The sequence below is a fragment of the Dermacentor andersoni genome, chromosome 6, assembly GCF_023375885.2.
Source record: "Dermacentor andersoni chromosome 6, qqDerAnde1_hic_scaffold, whole genome shotgun sequence".
NCBI classification, from domain to species: Eukaryota; Metazoa; Arthropoda; class Arachnida; order Ixodida; family Ixodidae; genus Dermacentor; species Dermacentor andersoni.
In genome coordinates, this window is record NC_092819.1 from 148596782 (window position 1) to 148616191 (window position 19410).

The 19410-nt window shown below is 42.1% G+C and overlaps 1 protein-coding gene across 3 annotated transcripts in view; it reads left to right on the top strand.

Annotated features, from left to right (window-relative positions):
• LOC126523656 (glutamate receptor ionotropic, kainate 2-like) overlaps positions 1–4478 on the top strand; it is a 188529-nt gene extending 184051 nt beyond the window's left edge. For all 3 annotated transcript variants that reach the window (XM_050172254.2, XM_050172255.2, XM_055066949.1), the window contains one exon: positions 4034–4478. In XM_050172254.2, the coding sequence (XP_050028211.1) occupies positions 4034–4302 (269 nt within the window). In that variant the 3' untranslated portion in view covers positions 4303–4478. The remainder of the gene's footprint in view (positions 1–4033) is intronic.
• Positions 4479–19410: the final 14932 nt, after the last annotated feature.

Sequence of the window (19410 nt, forward strand, 5' to 3'; positions counted from 1 at the left end):
CACTTGCACATCAAGGAAAAACCGTAGAAATTGCTGACATTTGTATCTGGACACGAACAAAAAACTAAGAACTGTTTTTCGTTTTAACCTAATTTATGTAGTAATAAATATTTTGTAATTAGCTTGTCAAACTATCCACAACTGAAACGTTGCTCCAGCATATCAAAAATGCAACTATGAGCTTTGTATGAGGTTTCCCGGGCTTGAATCAGCGATTTGCGACATGAAACTCAGCGCAGCCTTATGATACGTTGGGAATTATATGGTTAAGGAGTGCTGTTTTGAATGTATTCGATATTACTTGTTAAGTGACCAGAAATCTGGCGGAAAGCAAAAAAAGGCGTAGTTTGGACAACAAGTTCCTGCTGCTACATTGCCGAGGTACATATTTCTGCTTAGAAATATCTTAGCTAGAAAATGGCGGTGATTAGAAACACATGCCTGCACCACTTTGGACTTATGCTGTGCGCACATCGAAACAACGCCACGAATATAGAAACAGCCCTGTCCGTGTAACGCATTGAGGCTCGCGTCCTGTATGTCCTGAACTGCGGGAAGGTTCATGTGCATGTTTCCTAAGGGAATAAATCCTTGGGTGAATGAATACCGCCGAATTACGGATGATTACCTCAAATGACGCAGGAAATCTAACACTGTTCGCAAAAACTGGTGGAAAGTTCAACTACTATATAGAGGAGCCACACAGAGACGACTGAGCATAATCGACATCTGTGCTCTATGTGTCCCTCATTGCCTTGTTTCTACAGTGGGTCACTGATACGACCTCAAACTTTAACGGTGCGTTCGTGTCCTTGACCACGCGATTATCATTTATCAAGGAAGACAGAGTAGTAGTGCAGTAAGAGAATGAACGCTTGCACCATTGTTGCGACTCGAAAATTTGTTCTAGTCCGAGAACAAATGCGCGAATAATATACAATATGCCATGCAGCAGAGGTCCTTTAACTAACTAGAGTGATCTGTGAGCCGGTTGTGAAATGCGTCAATGAATGCAGATTTTCTGCTCGACAAGCAGACCTATACACTGAACTATAGAGCCTCTGTCGCTGACACTGCAGGCTAGAGCATGCAGCGCTTCAACTAGGGGAGGATGAGGTGAGTTTACCCCTGACAGAGTCCCTGTTTTTGAAGACGGACAAAGTGCACTCCTGTAGACATAATTCTGGGTGTTGAAAGCCTCATTCGCCTTAATGTTATCACACTCGCTGCACTTTGCTATAATCATAATTAATGAACCTAACTCCCCAACAAGAAAAACAGTGGTTTGGATGTATTGAATAACGTGACTCATTTCCTACTCGTATGTTTGATGTGAGAGCAGTGTGAAGTTATATCGTGCCCTTTCAGTAGCAGCGCTTCCCCTTTTGTGCGCTCACCAGAAGGCGCCTGCTTTTGTGATATCACTTTGGGAGCGCTTATAAATGCGCCCGCTTACCCACAAGGATACGCCTAAATGCAGACTGTAAACACACCTGACACCGTGGTCCAAGTGAAGGTTTCAATAGGCACGTGCTAGTAGGCTCACCATTATTTCTTTTAACACAAGCAGGACACCCCCAGTGCTGCGCCCTTCTTGAGCACTTGGAAACAATCTCACTATATTGGGGAAGATGAAACAAAAACTCAACACTCAAATGGAATGTGCTCAACATTAATTGAATGGTGCATGTCATGGTGATTTGGTGGACAAGCTTTCTGTTTATACGGAGTTCTGTTCTTGTGGAATTTGCGCTTTGTTTTTCGACTTAGCTTTGCACTGTAAACAGATTTAATATGGCCAGTAACAAACCCACCCAGCTATTAGGAATGCCCAATGGTTGGCTGTGTTTTAGAGATATTCAGATACATATTTCATGGGCATTTCAAGGGTGTGTTCATTGGTATCCAGAGAGACGCACAGATATTTCAGGGGTTTCTAAAGGTACATGCGCTGACAAGAAAATAAATGTAAATGTATGGAATTGCAAGGGAAATTCAATGTCAGAGTAGCAATAACACCGACCTTGCGGTGCTACTGTGCCGATGTTTCCTTTCACGATTCATACGAGAAGAAACTATTCTTGGCATGGTTGTTGTTATTATCCTGATGCTTAGTATAGGAGCACACTTGTTTGAAAGAAGTTTTCTGCAATAAACAGTCATTTGGTTCAACAGCTGAGTGCACTTTTCTTAAGATAGCAATAACATTTATATTTATTTATAGAAGTAGCAGTAAATCAGGTGACATGGCGTGTTTTTAAAGACCATTCTCGATAGAGTCATGTAATTGGACTGTAGGAATGCTGATGCGCAGCCAAGCCTCCATTCTAAGTCTACACTCAGTACATACAGTCTGTATCAAATGAACATTTCATATGAAGACAAGTTCTGTGGTGGGAGACCGTGGCTCAAAACAGCCAGCACGAAACACGCCGAGAGAAAATAAATACTAAAATTTAGGGCTAAAATTGCTGACACTTTTCACAAAAGAAACGTGTAATTCATTTTAAGGAACGCATACAGACAATATTGAAAATTATAGTTTGTTGGAATAAACCCTTACTAATGAAACACTATGTAAATCATTGAACGAGAGGAATAAGGAAATCGCAAGGGCTCATTTTCTTGTAAGGCCCAGCAGCACAATGTAACTGACCACGCCAGGTCAAGCATCCGCGAAGGTAACAGTTATGCTAAAATAAAATTGAGAAGTAACGGGGTGAGGAAAATTACAGCGGGCGGAAACATAACTGATGACAGGTGGGCATTCAATCCACGCCTTTCACAGTAAGCATGCGGTGCATTGGCAATAAAACATTGCACCCATTCTCCCGTGCACTCCCGCAGCCCATTTTGTACTCACACACAAACACCCAATGAAATGGACGGGAGGATAGCAGCCTTATTGCAAACCACCACTCCCTTAGTAAGAAAAACGTGGATAAGAATTATTTTCGTCTACTATCATTTTTTTAATTGATTATTTCTACAAATATACACAACAGCTAAGGGTACACTTCTCTTTATCTCTATATCTAAATGACGTCGACGCACCATCACTGCTCAGTCAGCTTCGTTGAGCGGTATGGGCAGTGAATGTTATGCCTGTCGCTGCTGGTGTTAGCTTTGTGCGCGCGCACTCCACCGGCACATTTGCGCCGCATTTGAGCTGCTGGAGGTGCACATGAGGTGACGTCAGGCTAACGTAATCTAATATTTCACTGGGCGCTGACTAAAGCCCCCTTTATTCTCGATGGTTTCATCTCGCGCACCATTGAGGTGCGACACCTACAACTCCACTGGAAGGGCTCCTCATCAGGCGAGCGTTGTGAAGAAGAAGAATGTGTTTAATTGCCGCGATACTTCGTCCGCATCGTCAGGGTGTTGTGGGGCACCAAGTAGTTGCCGGGGAGGTGTTACTTCTTCACAGTAGCAGTTGCCGTAATAAAGGCAAAATGAGACATCCCCACAATTGTAGCGACTGCTACAATATAAACCCATACGGGTTCCTTGAAAGAAAACCCTCGCAGTTGAAGAAAAGGTCAACCTGTTCCGGGACTCGAGCCAACGCCATTGCCTTTCCGTTGCAGGCGCTTTTAGCTCAGCATATATATATATATATATATATATATATTTTATTACGATGTGATTCCGCGAGAGACGAGCAGCCGCGAGAACGACGAAGAAGTTGGTCGGTGCCCTCGGCACGAGCGAGTGTCTGCTATATGCTAGAAAGGAAAGGTGGCATAACGTAACCGCCAGAATTCCAGTCGAGGGCATCCAGTTATTTAGTCTTTCATACATGATTAAACTTCAAAATATCCCATCGAGTGCAGTTTTATTCAATTAGGAGTAAGCAACGACGTACTTTGCTTCTGCTCATAGCGATAGCGCTTTTTGTAAACTTCACAGAAAAACAGCGCAGTGAAACTGAAAAGTGCAAGATCTCACCGTTATATCTATGCGAAACACAAAAAGTGATATCGACGTATGCAAACCAATCGGACTCTGTGTTCTACCACCACCCCAACAGGGTCGCCGTACCGAAGCTTCTTCTCGTCGGCTATTCTGCGGTTACAAGAAAACGGAACCTTACACATGCTGAAGGAACGCTGGTGGAAAGTGCAGGATCCAAGCAGGCGCTGCCCCGAGGAAGACGGTCCGTCTAGGCCAGGTTCGGCCAGCGAGCTGGGACTCCCCAAAGTGGGCGGGGTCTTCGTTGTTCTGCTCGCCGGTCTGGGCCTCGCCTGCCTCATCGCCTTCGTCGAGTTCTTCGTGAAAGTGCGCTCAGCGCGCAGGTGACTGCGCATTTACAATAGAGTCGACGCAATGGAGATCGAAAAAATTAACGTAAGGCTGCACCGGAGCAAAATATTTTGGAGATAGAATGATGCTGCGATATACTACACACAGAATGTTAGAACCAATTTTGCTCACCTGTTCTTGGTACTCACGTTTTGGATGAAAGAATACACTATTTACACTATACATTTTATTATATTATACTATATATACACTATACACTATACATATTATTTACATTATATATATATATATATATATATATATATATATATATATATATATATATACACACGTTAGAGACGATGCTGATATTCAACTTCCCATTGACTTTCAGTGCCACTCCGAGACAGTGAAGTCGAACGTCTTTATTTATGGTGCGTCTGCTGCTTTTGGCCTTGTTGAACACGAATTCTTTTTGCCTACGAATGACCAATAACCTGAACGTAGGTTTTCGTTGTTCCTCAGCAATTACAACACTGCGTGAGGGTCGATGTTGTTAATAGATAATATACTTTTTAGTAAAAACCGCTTGAATCAGACACGACGGTTGCAAGAAATTGATTATGGCAAAGTTCGTTGCCTTTTTCGGCACGAGATGCGTTGACATAAAATATACATTCTTCACTGAGCAAGGACTCATCATCAGACTATTAAGAACAGGAACTTCTGAACGATGCCAAGTCGTTCACCGCTTACACTCGGGATGAGGCGGTGGCGGTGTGCTGGTGTGCTGGCGGATACGGCACATAAGCTTTAGTGCCGTATCCCATTACTGTACACAGCCACATAAACGTCTTTTGTATCACAATATTGTTTGCTAAACGTACTCCTATATTTATTGCATTTTTACCGCTCCGTGGACTATGAGACCTTCATAAATAGCCTTTACTGCGCTATTCTTCATTTAGCATTTTCATTTCTTCACGCTAATCAACTTCATTGCTGGGACTTCCACTTCCCTGAAATTTAATGAAATAATTAATTGATAACATAAAAGTAGTTCAAGGATTTCATTGATCTCACACATTTGAAAGAAATACTCTTTCTTTCCGCGCACAATAACTCAATGGAATTTACTCCCGACTGATCTACTAACCACTGCAGTATTGATGCCTTTGACAAAATTACTTATTGACAGTTGCAGATTTATTGATTTCTGTTCCTGCTATGTCTCATTGTTCATATATTCTTTACTGCAATGTAATTTCCTGTGGTTTTTGCAGTTGTTATTGTCATTCTCTTTTTGTTTGGCCCCTCCTGCTAGGACCCATTTAGCGTCTGCAGTATGCTGTAAATAAATATAAAGTAAAATAACTGACTCAATTTGTTATGATTCCAACCTGCAATTCCAACACTCTCTATCTCCTCCTAACTTGAAAGCTGGAGCTTGTCCAATGAGTATCGCTTATGACAAGCTTAGTGACTATTGTGTATAACCGTCTCGCCTATATATTTCCCACCATCCAAAAAGTATATCCTTGAGACACAAAAAGTCCAACGCCTAGTGAGAATAACTTTATAGCAAATCAGTTCTGCAGATACCCGCAAGTTGAAGGAAAGTGCATTGAAGGGAAAAATTGGCCATCCACGCGAATGCAGCTAACAAAGTAAACCAAATGAAAACAAACTAACAAAACTTTGTGAGCAACATGCTATAATTCGGGTGGATATAAATTTCTCCCTCTCACTCGCACCTACATTATTTTTCACCAATCTGCTTTGAGAAGATGCGTACATCAAAACTTGCGTTCGTATAAGGTTGAAATACTGAACTCGACTCAAAGCAGAAGCGAATGGAATTGGGTTCGGTGATTTGTGACTTCAGCGGAAACAGCACACAATAACAGAATGAGAGACAGGGACCCTGCTCATTCCTCACGTCCTCTTATTCTGAGCTGTTTCCCCTCAAGTCTTGATTGACAAACGCGTACTTCTTAGTTGCATTCAGGGCCATGCAGCCAGAACCCCATCTACAAACATTTTCCGGGCATTATCTCAAAGAAATACAACGTTCTTTTGAAAAGGCTGAAAACGGGGTCTGTATGAGGATAGAAAACATATCTTCCTTTCCTGCGTGAGGGCATGGGCATCTTGAGACATTCAAAAAAGAAATTTCACCATAGTGATCGTCTGAAAAAATTCGTACCAACCCTCAAAAAGTTTTGCATCAATATTACAAAAAAAAGATAATGCATGGATGGATGGATGGATGGATACAACTTTCTTGTACGTCCGGCAAGGTTTAGCGCGACCCGGGCTCAGGGCTCCCACGGGGGAACGTCAAGGCCCTGCCTCAACGCCACCTCACGGGCTTGCTGGACTGCCCACATCTGGATTCCGAGGTATGAGCTACGCAGAGCGGCGGCCCACCTCGACGACAGGGTCTCCGGAGTAACTGCCATCCCTCCTATAACTACATCGCACTCCCACAGCATGTGTTTGAGTGTTGCTGGTCCTTCCTGGCACAATATGCACGTGTCATCCTGATGCATATCTGGGAAGATACGTTTCAGACGGAATGAATTAGGGAAGGTGTTCGTCTGGAGTTGTCGCCAGGCGACGGCCTGCCTCCTGTTCAATAATAATAATAATACTTTTGGTGTCCAGACGGCTCAGAACGTATCCAGCTATTCTGGACAGCAGGGTTTAGTTTGCGAAAATGCCACCACATGGCCTGTTGACCTTAAGCTTTTCAAACTTTCAGCGGTGACGTAATAATGGCGTCAACGGAACAAAAATAAAATAATTAAAAGTAATTTTGGTGCACTGCACTTCACTGCAAAGCTTGTCCCGCTGGCACTATAAGTGTTCTTGATAAAGAGCGGTCGCTCATCGGCTGGAAATTATTTGTGATCTTAAGAAAGTTTAGTCGCGATGGGAGGCAAATCTAGCACTGATTTATTCCGGGCTTTTCAGAGCCTTCCCGAAAAGCAGTCAGGTTTCTTTCTTGTTTTTTTTATTTCCTTAATTCTGCGAGGTCGAAGGGCAAGGACAAACGACGGAAGCGCTTCGCGGCAGATTTAGCTCGGGCTAAATCTAACTTCCGATATAACTTCCGATGTCACGTATTCAAATACATGTAAAGTCAGAAAGGCGTTTCTGAGATAACCACTGGGCCGATTTTTATTAAATTTGTTGCATTTTAAAGAAGGCGTTAAATTCTAGTGAATGTGAGAAGCAGAATTTTGAATTCGGTCTTGCTGTTCTAAAAGGAATTTTCATAATTTGGTAAACTTCCAAAAATATAGAAGCACGATGCTTATAAATTCGCAACTGTGCACCTAGAATAGGTGTCGCAGTTCTCTAAGCGGCATCCATGCAAGCATCCAAAGTGGACAAATTTTTTATGTCGATTTATATTTTGTGTGAATTTGTTACCTTGTTTACCAGGGTTTGGCAAAAGTTATTCTCGTAAGTTAGTGGTATTTTTGAGAGTCATGTATAATATATAAATTTTGTCTGCTTTAGGTGTACTTTTAGGTGCAAATGACAAAGTCGTGATATCTTTCTTGATTGCTGAGCTTCAGGTACTTTCGTTCTGAAAATATGCGATATTTGCCAATTTTTATTAAAAAATTTACGACCTACATGGAAAATTTGCGACCAATTGTAACTATATTTAAAATGTTTCTTTTAAATGCAGCAGACCTAATCAACTTTGGAGCTGTGGTTGCCGAGAAAAAAAGATTTCTCAATTCCCATGTATTTAGATAGGATGCCCGAGGTAAAGCTTTCTCAGTGTCGCGCATCGTCTTCGAGAGAAGCCGTCACGGACGGCTTTTAATTTTCACCTATCGGTTCCGTTAAGGTAACCCTATTATTTCCCAAGCAATTTTGGTTTCCGCACTGATGGCTTACTGCAGCACCTACAAATCGAGAAAAGATGTGTTTAGGTATTAGGATGGATGCATGAACTTGATTTTGCACCTTGGGGCAAAAGGTATTACGTAGTAATTGTGCGAACTGTTTCTTTCTCGTCGTCCATTCGGATACTGTGGCCAAAATTGCTCACACATTCACGTCACATCTACTAGTTGCCGAGCCGGGTGCACTTTTGGGCCTGACATATACAGTAGTCGTCAAAGCGCTGCCCTGTCACGGTTATTCACGTGCGTGAAATATGACCGCTATTTAAGATTATTTTGCAATAATACATGAAGTATTTGTTTGTTCTCCATAACTCCTACCATATTTCCGTTCTGCCTTTGTAATATAGCCGCAATGCAGACTAGCAGGTATCGAACGCAAGAAACGCTGCCCGCGTGCTCAAAGGCCTCGTGCACAACTCTTCACAATTATTGCATTCAAGAGTTGTGGGACTGTCGAGGACATCATTAAGAAATGTTGGCAGTTCGAGCAAGGTGACAGTCGGCACGCATCCTCATTGTGCGAAAAACGGTATCAGCCTTCGAAGAATGACACCGTAGAATGCATTGTAATTATTATTATGTACTGCACGTCTCAAATTTCAGACTAATGCCCCACCCTGTAAGGACTCATCCTGTAAGAGTGACGACTAAGCATCTCGCTTATATGTTTTGTCATCGGATAGTTGCCGGGCGCTGGCGTCAGCCATATGACCAACTGGACCTATCTTCAACACGTTACGTCACTTTCACCTTATTTCGTACCATCGGGTTTCAGCTGAACTCTTTCAAGAGCCAATTTATTTGCCCATAAATTTGACCTCCCTGCCAAAATATGTTATTGTTTTTTATCTTAAAGTTATCTTTATGTTTAAGCTAGTGATGTCCTGAGATTTTGATCGGTTTAACCTTTCCCAAGATTCCTACACTTTTATCGGCCTCAGTTCATATTTTGGGGGATTTTCGATAGGCGTTTAACCATTGCACGGTTCCCTGACCAAGCTGCTCAACAAGTCACCTTATTTTCCTGAGGCAGTCGGCAAGCTTCTGCCTTCTTGCCGTTCATTAACTTCTTGAATTCAGTACCAATTTTGACATTTTGACAACTACATTCCCATGGAAGTCGGCGATCAAGGAACGGTCATTGGATTGAAGCCGTTTAAATCAAAGTTACCGCGGACATGACAGCCGATTTTTCCCTCTTGGAATGTAACTATTAAATGTAACTATTATAATGCAATATAAGCATATAACTTCACAACCTAGAAAATTATGTGAATCCCGCGCACTGTGGGAATCGATGTAAGCGATGTAGCGGTGATGGGGCCACTGCGAATGTTTCATTCCTTCAGCGTTTGGTGCAATACGAGAGTAGTGAGTTCATGGTGTTACCTTGCGTCTACCACTGCTGTTTGTCTGCGTAGTTCACAGAACATACAGGAAGATGTCTCTGCTTGAGACGTTGTTGTGCGCCGTTGTTTATAATCTATGTGAAGGTTGAGCATTGTCATTGCCTCGCATGGCAGTTTGCATCACGCCAGAGGTGTTGGCAGAATTATGGGGCTATAGGTGCCAAAACCACAATAGGATTATAAGGCACGCCGTAGTGGAGGACTCCGGAAATTTGGACTACCTCAGGTTGTTTAACGTACACCTAAATTACCTACACGAGAGTTTTCGCATTTCGCCCCCATCTAAACGCAGCCGCCATGGCCGGTACTCGATCCCGCGACTTTGTGCTAACGACAGTGTTTACGCATCCCTTTCGTCTTATGCGTGGTTGTGAACCGGAGTAAAGGGCAGGAGAGTGACACGTCTTCCCGAAATGAAACATTCGGAGTAACCGTTTTCTTTTTCGACGGTTGGATGCATGTCAAGGGCCCACGATACGAACCACCTTCAGGTCGGTATCAGCTTGCAAAGTGGGAACTCGGATGAAGCCTTTTCGATCGGATAGGCTTTTAATTATCATGAAGATATTTTTATTCAAACTTCCTTCCATGCCATGAGGTGCCTAATAGTGCTAATATGCCTAATATGCCTAAAATGCCTAATATCAATTTAAATGTTCTTTATTCTTGAGACCTCCTGTTAATAAAAGCTTGCTGTCTTTTACAACCTCGTAAATTAAAAAGTAAGTTATGAACATTAAATTGTTGCGTTAGATGTGTACACACACATGAAACAAAAGTCCTATTCCATTTCCCAGTATTAACTCAATGAAATAGTAGCACTTCTCTGCTGTCAAGGTGTAATGATGTGAAGAACAAGGCAGTTGCTAAAGAGGAAGTCACGAATCTAACTCATTATAAGGCGAACATGCATAAAAAAAGGGATGTAACACCCGAAGCACAACGTTGGCGGTGCGCAAAGTAGTGCTTCCTCTGAATCTGATCTACGGATCAAGGGCCGGTTGATGAGATTGAAATGCTCGTTCATTGCAGCGCAGCCTCGGGAACTCAAATGGGATCGAGAATTTACGCCAGTATTCACTTCACGCGCACAATCTGAATAGACAACATTCTATCGCTACTGAACCCGTGACGACATTCTCAATACACGCAAGCGTGTCTTGAGCTAGCCGATAACTTTGGAACAGTGGTTAGACGCTAAACAAAGCTCACCCCAAAAATGAAACAAAGAATGTACAGTTGCATTAATTATTACCTGAATCGTTGTGCTCGTGGTAAAAAGAGCCCCGTAGACTGCACAGCGGCGCCAAGGTACCAAAAATTCAACAGCTAAACACCTTCCAATTACTGGTATTTATCAAAACAGCATTCCGTGTGTCAATGTAGCCCTGTAGTTAACAAGCCAGTTCCAGCTCGGGTACTGTGTCGGGGCTCATATTTCACGTGACCATACATATTTCACATGTAATTGTCACAAAATCACAGAATTATTTCATCCTTAGGTCTTAACCTTACACAGCCAGAATGTATGCAGCAAAACCCTCATCCTAATACTTCAGTAGTTTTCGTTCTAACGTACACGTCCGCGCTGCTCCATATGTTACAAAGTACTGAATATGTATCCAATAGCTTCCCCCGGGCAGCTCTTTTTATTCCTAATGACGGGAGGAAATTGAGCCTGATGCCAGTAACGCTCACAAATCTAATCGGGACGCGCATAATGTTCTCGCACACCTTATGTGATATACCATGGCACGGAGGTGCTTCTTGTATAATTTAGGAGAATCGATTTTAAATTGAGGAGTGTACGCATGGGTACATTCGTTTAAGTTCACGAACTTGATTTGCTCTATAGAAAACCTGTCCATGCTTTTACACTTGCTTTTAAGAAGCCTACCGCACCATGAATGCGCCGGTTGCTTTTAACTGCCCCAAATAACACTCTCAAACCAATACAAATATTGGTGACATCATTTTATCATTCGATTGTTGAGACTGGTAACCGCTTGATGCGGAGTAAGTTGAGATGTGTGCATAATTAACGAAGGTACGTTAGTTAGCTTTACAATAATTGATTTTAAGTAGCCGCGACATCATCTAGCCGACTGAAGAAATTTTGATTAAACATGCTTCTGTAAGAGCTAGCCTAACAAATATTTTGCGATTAAACTGTCTCTGAAAGCGCAAATGACGCAGGAAAGGCACTTCTGTTGGTCAAGCTGACCGCACTAAGCCTTTTGTGATATTGCCATCAATAGTAGGGCTCTGCGAGGATGTTCTTTGCGGAAAGTCCACCTTCCATTTTCATTCTCGTCGTCATTTTGAAGGCTAGCAGTTTAAAGTGGTAATGTCGCTATAGCAGTGAACGTGTGCCGCCGGAAGTTTGCTTGGTCGCAGAAGCGATAAATTAAGTAATGCTACTGCAGATTTGGAGCGTCGCTGGCATCAAGGCAATGCGGTGCCGCCGAGGCAAGAAAGATACCGAAGGTGAGCAGCTAGGTAGCTGCTCAGGGAGCCTTCTCGATGGTGACGGTGCCATCGTAACGAAGTCTGGGGCGGCAATATTGACGGCTCATGCACGTTTTTTTTTTTTTTTGCGCTGATTTCGCTTACAGAAAGAGATAATGCTGTGAATGGAGTGTCATTTGTTCTTATCTCCTAGATTTAAACATGGGTTTAGCGCGCGCGCACGCGCACGCACACGCACACGCGCACACACACACACACACACACACACACACACACACACACACACACATGCTCGCAAGTGCGTACACGCACTCATACGCACGCATATTTAAATACAGAGACAGAAACACGCGGACATGCGCAAATGCAAGTACTATGACACACACGCTCAAGGGGCGCACACACATATGCACTCCATCTCCTTGCGCGTGCAAACAGACTGAATGGCCTCGCTCAGCATTTACCGTTCAAAACTTCAGCTGCAATAAATCGCTTTACGGTTTAAATTTCGCGCTTCTTCAAGTGAATGTGCCCTCTACCCAGGGGGTGAAAAACCATTTGCTCCTGTCGTTTGACATAACCGCCCATCCCTGGCCAAAAAATTGCTTTAACGCACCAGCAATGTTTCGTCCAAGTACCATAAATGCATATGTTTTTTAGATGGGACTACCCACTCGGCGCAGTCAGTTGAAACTTGTTGATACTCGTCCGATATACTGACATAAAGTGTTCCATAATTTTACCCACTCAGTTAGGCATGTGCATTGAGTTGAAGCACCACAGAATGGTGAAGGTCCAATCTTCAGAATTCCTGAGTATTTCCATGCTATAAGGCACGATAGCTTTTTTTTTAACCTATCACAAATACATGCGCTTGCTTGTTGTTATGCTGTCCAAGGAATAAAATCTGATGACAAAGATGGGAGTTAACAATAGAGCAACATATTACTACTCTTTAGGAAGAAAAAACAGAATATATGTGAAGAGCACCACTGAAAAACTTAAAATAATCTTGAGTTTTGTTTTGCTACTATCTAGTGTGAGAATGTGGAATTATATATGTCTTATGTGACTTAAAGAAATATCGCGGAGCACGGTATTGAACCGATACCAACATAACGGTGGACGACCCGCGCGCGCGATTAAACCACTCGGCCACGGCTTCCGACGTTTCCGAAATGATACGCTAGGGTTCATCAAGATGTCACTTCAATTTGCACAACTGTGTTTCAAAAATTGCTTTTGGTAACAGTGTTATACCATGTGTAGAGAGTCGGAATAGGCATCAATGGAAAGCTGAGTCTCAGGAGTACACACGCCGTAGCGGCTAATACGATAGGAGCCGTAGTATTATCACAGCTACCGTTTTCGTTTCAAAAATCGAGTGAAAGTTTTTGTCGTTTCCATGGGCTTCCATAGGTGACTCTTTAACGGCTCTGGGAACAAAACCCTAGCTTTCCACAGCATGATCACTGCATTTCTCTTGTAAGGATTGTCTTCTAGAACATGTTTGTGCATTGCCTTTTTCAATAATCGATCTGCTTACCCCAGAGTACAGGAAGCTTCGCAGCAAATAGTGTCTATGTGCTGCACCCATGATAACGATGGTGTCATATGAACGACAAAATATTATAGGAAGTAAAGGGGCTTACGGCAACATAATTAAGAGAGTAGGTATGGTGGATGATGTCACATTTGCTAGCAATAGGGATTATTTTACATTTTGATAAGTTAAGGGACAAGCCCTGTATTGCACCCTCACGCCACTATGTTTAAGTCGTCTTGCAGAATGGTGTAATCGTCAGGCTTCAGGTTGACGACGTGTACTGCAACTGCAATCATCTACAAAACGTAATACTGCATTTTTGACATTAGTAGCGAAGCCATTTATGCAGACTAGGAAAAGTAGTGGCGATAAGCTATCGCCCTGTTTAACTCCCGATGTCACACTAGTGAGTGATAATTGGTGGGTATTGACTGAGGTGAATAGCATTGACCTTTAAAGGAATCCTCAACCCGCTTTAATAAGCTAGAAGGTAAGCGAAAGTTTAGCGCGTTATGTGGAACGCGATCAAACGCCTCTGCAAAATTTATGAAGGTATTGTCGATTTGATCATTGTTATCCATGGAAAGCAACAAGTTCCGGATGAACTCAGCGCGTTGTGTTTTGGAAGAGTAAAATGTTTAAAATTCATGTTGATAGGAGAAAAAGTGTACTTCTTTTTCTTAGTGGTTCATGTCCTTGGAACCTATTATTTGCTGTAGCAGCTTGCACTGGATGCGTTGGCGAGGCATTGGACGGTAATAAGGATTTGCTCAACGGTGGTGTTAACGGACGGAACGGCTCCACAGTGATCTCTATCTTCTGGCTTTCCAGTTACTGCGTTGGAGCACTTCAATGTCTTCCCAATCACCTTCTGGCTGCTGTAGCTCTCCAATAACAGCCACTCCCACGTATGAGCCACAGCCATACGCCAATCAGCCACGTTACCGCCATGCTGAATCAACGACGACAGCAAGGCTTCCACAAACGCAATTGTCCGGCAGTGGTGGCAACACACGGCACGGCTGTAGAGTGATCGCTATCCTCTGCCTTTGCATGTTCGTTTAATTTTATGACTGACCACTTATGACATACTGTATTGCGTCTGCCACCACCACTACTGCATATATTTCTTGTATATTTGGGCGCCGGAGTCTTTGGTAACTTTTACTCTGAATCAAAATGTAGGAGTTGTGTTGAGCTGCTCCCAGATAATAGTATGAATCCAACGTACTCTGAATGTAACTACGGCTACCATTTGGGAACATGCTCGGGCGTAAGCAAAACTGCCTTCATAACTAAAGATGGCGCGTGAAAAAGAACATGGAAATGCTAAACATGTCTTAGCTGCCCGTAGCATTAAATGAGCGAGTGGTAACTTGCGAGATAAAAAAAGCACTCGAGGAGGTTCTTATTGAAGTTACTCAAAAATTAGCTCAGTTACCAGCAATTCAGAGCAGGGTAGATTCCCTTTTGTCAATTGATGAAACAGTCCAATACAGTCCCTCTGAATACTTCGACACAGTACTTGCAGAATTTAAAAAAAGTCTGCAGAAATCATAAGCCTCGGGGAAAGAATACATTTTGTGGAATCGACTAACAGCAATCAGGAGGTTTCTGAATTAAAAAAACTGGTTATTGCCCTCGAAATTTACAGTAGAAGAGAGAATATAGAAATTCAGGGACTGCCAGTTGTTGAAAACGAGGATCTGGCCGGTAGGGTGAATGAACTGGGAAATAATCTACGCCTTCCTGATTTGACCGGTGCCGATCTTGAGGCTTTACACAGATTGCCAACCAAGCCTGGCAAAACCACGGTAATATTAGTTCGTTTCACATCGCGGGTCATGAGCGATGAATGAATGGCAAAGAAAGACGGGCTCATACGTGCTAAATTGCGAATACATTTCAGCGATAATTTCAGGCACGGAATAAGAAACTTCTGTGGATCATGAATTCAAAGGCTCTGTAAGTGCACTGTGAGTGCGCGTGGCAAAAACGATGTAAATTTTTCCCAGGGACGCAATCCTGAACACACTGTTTTGTAAAGGTTTAAAATGTTTTACACTTGGTTACAGTAACATTAACGCTGTTTGGCTGGTTAAGCGCCGCGTTGCCGGGTGGCTGGACAGTGCACACCGATCGGACTACTCACGTACGTCTACGCTAAAGTTCCTTCATCAGCTTGAGTTTACGGCTCCACCCATCCGTCGAAACGCCCAGCTCGCCCGTGGTTACCAGAATACCAGACACTTCCGACGCTGCGACAGAATGCTCGCAACGCGCGCTAAGATAGCTTTCGCTTGGTGTCGACTGCCAAGTAGCTGGCGGAGAGGTTAGAGAGGATTCGCGCACCCTCTCCTGGACAACCGGAAGTAGACGGCACGACGTGCCATCATGTCGCAGAGCCAGCGAAGGCGGGGCTTAGCCCCAAGCAGTCGGTGAACAAGTTGAGGAGAAAATGCATTGCTGTGGAGGAGGGTAACTTGTAATCGTCCGTAGATCTCTTAATATGAGACGTTTCACACAAAGTATGGTGCGAATTATTAACTTTATCTTTACCCAACGCGTCTACAAAATTTGTCCGAACTGTCTCAGGGCCTTTTAAGCATTGCATGCGATATATTTCCACAATGAGTGAAAGGTTGTTATGAAGAAGCATATCCTTTGTGCTACGCAAAAAAAAAAAACATTCAGTGTAGATAACCGTGGGTAATAAAACAGCTATTTCATAGAATGAAAGCCTGTGATATCACGTACCATTAATTTATTATTGTAGGAGCTATAACTATGCTAAAGAAATATAAAAAAAATCCGAAACGAGTTGAACTTTGATATCAAGAAAGCTCAACCTGAATATTACAATATGTTTATGCTGCTTATGATGAGCCCAAAAATTTGTAATTCAGTACTATTGCTTATTGGTCAACAACAGAATATCATCCCTCTTACATTAATTACTGATGGTGTCGATTACAGCAAATAGACTTTGTCGGATAATATAATTCAACATTTTTTAAAATTTTTCTGGTGCATATTCGTCGTCCAGCACTCAACTAGATGTAGGGAAATGTGTATTCACTATCAGTACGAATTCTATATTTTTGTCTTCTTGCCGTGAATTAGAGATAATCGCTTTTCTGAAGAAGTTAATAAAGATACTGCTGCCGGTAATGATGACACTAAAGCCACTCCAATTATTTTCGTTGATCACCTTTTATCAGCACTTTTACAACATATTTCCAATACAGCATTATCAACAGGCATTTTTCCAGTTAATATGAATACAGCAGTCTTGGATAAACCGGGTCCTCTAAATGATCTCAAAAATTATCAACCCATACTAGTGTTACCCTTATTCTCAAATGTGTTATAGCACGTAATAAAGAGAAGGCTAACGAGTTTCTTGATGATCATGAATTGCTTGTGAACGAGCAATTCTACTTTCACGAAAATAAGAATCTACAGAAAAAGGTTTATTTTATATCAAAGAAAAAACTGCTAAGAATATAGAAATTTTCTTAAAATTTCAGAAAACATTCGACTCGGTTGAGCATGATATATTGTTTCGAAAATTACCACATAATGACATTCGAGGGGTAGCTCTAGAGTTAATACGCAGTTGCTTACGCAGACAGGCTGCAGTATATACGTCTCTTCACAGGTATGAATCTCAGTTACAGCCATTGAATTTCGCTATACCACAAGGTTCTACACTCGGTCCACTTTTTTTTATATGTTGCCGGTTATATCTTCTTTATTTGCGTGGTTTTGTTCTTGAGATAGGTTATGGCTGTTGCATTATCGTGTGACTCTGTGACACAATTTAAGATGCCTGTTCGCGATATTACTTCTGCATTTCAACAATTTTTTTATCATGTGCTAGTATAAAAGTTCATTGTATTGTTTTAATAATATTTTTCACTGCTTCTGAGCAAATGTATGAGTGCGCGGACCTAGTCGGACAGAATATATCTGCCTTTATTCTTTTCAACCCAAACAATGTCTCTCTGAATAAATTGAAACTGAATTAGCAAATGAATAAACTGCCATTTATGGTTTGATCACTATATTCTTATCATGAATTAGAGTTCTTTAGCAGATCACTCTGATTTAACCGTTGTTGCCGGTAGGCATTCTGTCGTTACCAATGTCGTATGCGCAGTACCTCCATGGTTTGATCACTATATTCTTATCATGAATTAGAGTTCTTTAGCAGATCACTCTGGTTTAACCGTTGTTGCCGGTAGGCATTCTGTCGTTACCAATGTCGTATGCGCAGTACCTCCAAGCTCCGTTCGCTGTCCAACTGTTTTTCATATCTACGTATGACTTACCGCGGCAAAGATCATCATTCATTCATGTAATTGGAGACAACTGCGTCTCCCACGGTCGAATTTTCAGTAGTGAAGATCGGTAATAGTACTACTCTACCCTAAACAGATAAAAAAATTTTGTTTACGTTGCTTAATGAAAGTAAATATTTGAAGAGATAATTCATGCTTGTATCACGCAAACGGTTTCACGTGACGTTTTAGCACTCACTTCATTCATGACGCGCATCAGTTGTTGAATCATACAGAAACCATGGGTGCGAGTACTAATCAGCACCAAATCAAGATGGGCATTCAGCCCAGCTTGATTTCGAATGCAAAGCATTCAAAGCATCTAAATTCAAGCATTCAGCCGATGTTTCGAAATCCCTTGGCTGCATGTGAAAACCATTATTTGTGTACCCTCCATCAGTCTGCAGTCTCGCGTATAGAACCTCCGCTATTTTTTAACCCAAGTACCTAACGTTCAACTGAAATCCCCATAGTGTTTTCGTAGTTAATGCCCCTGAATCCATTAAGAATGGCAGCGCCAGATTCATCACGTCACATGACGAGAGCAACTACACTGTAAGTTACAGTAAAATCGCCTTTTTAACGCTCAGCTCTCAGAAGACAAATTACCCAACTTTGTTTATCTCAGAAATTATATAAAAACTTTCCTCACCTGCATGCTTTAGTACTCATTGCATACATTCGAGACCAGATCACGTCGTGTCTTCAACTCAGCGCTCGACGTCTTTATGGTAGCACAAACACGTTTAACAAATATCTTCTTCCTGATGTCGTCGAAACTTGAAACAGTCTACCAGGACCAATTGTCTTTGAGAGCGAGGCTGAAAAAAAAAAACTCCGGAGCGGCCGACTGTATACTTCTATCACTGTGTAGTATCCGACTACCTATGAGTTACGAAGTCGCTTAACCCACAAAACAGCTGTGCATTTGCCCTTTATCTCTAGTAGAGAGCATAAATAGCTGATGTCGCTTACAGTTCAACGATTTGGTATGCTAATGTAAGTGGTAGACTAACCTAAAAATCGATGCTAGTTTCCAGCTATATTGATGTCTTGGCTTAGCAGTGACATCACGATCAACTATAAACATTTGGTAGACGTTCCGGTATTATCCTCAAACCCATGACAAAAAGTCCTATTTCTACGGGGAAAACTGTCATGTTGTACAAGCGAAATTGCTTTACGTCAGGTGAAACATCGATCCTAATTGGCTAGCGCGTCTAGGCCAAGTTTATTTGAGCTAGAGAGCGTTCATATAAACCTTTTACTCGTATGTTGTTGCTGACTATAGGTGTGTTATTATTTTGTTGAATTTTTCGTCTTTGCGTTCACTGTTTATAAGCTTACGCTTGTGTTGATTCTACTACTACAGAAAAAGTCTGTTGAAAACATGTTGTCTTACCATGTGCTTGGTTATTGATGCATATTTCAAACTGTACTTGCTTTTTAAGACAAGAATTACTGGCCTT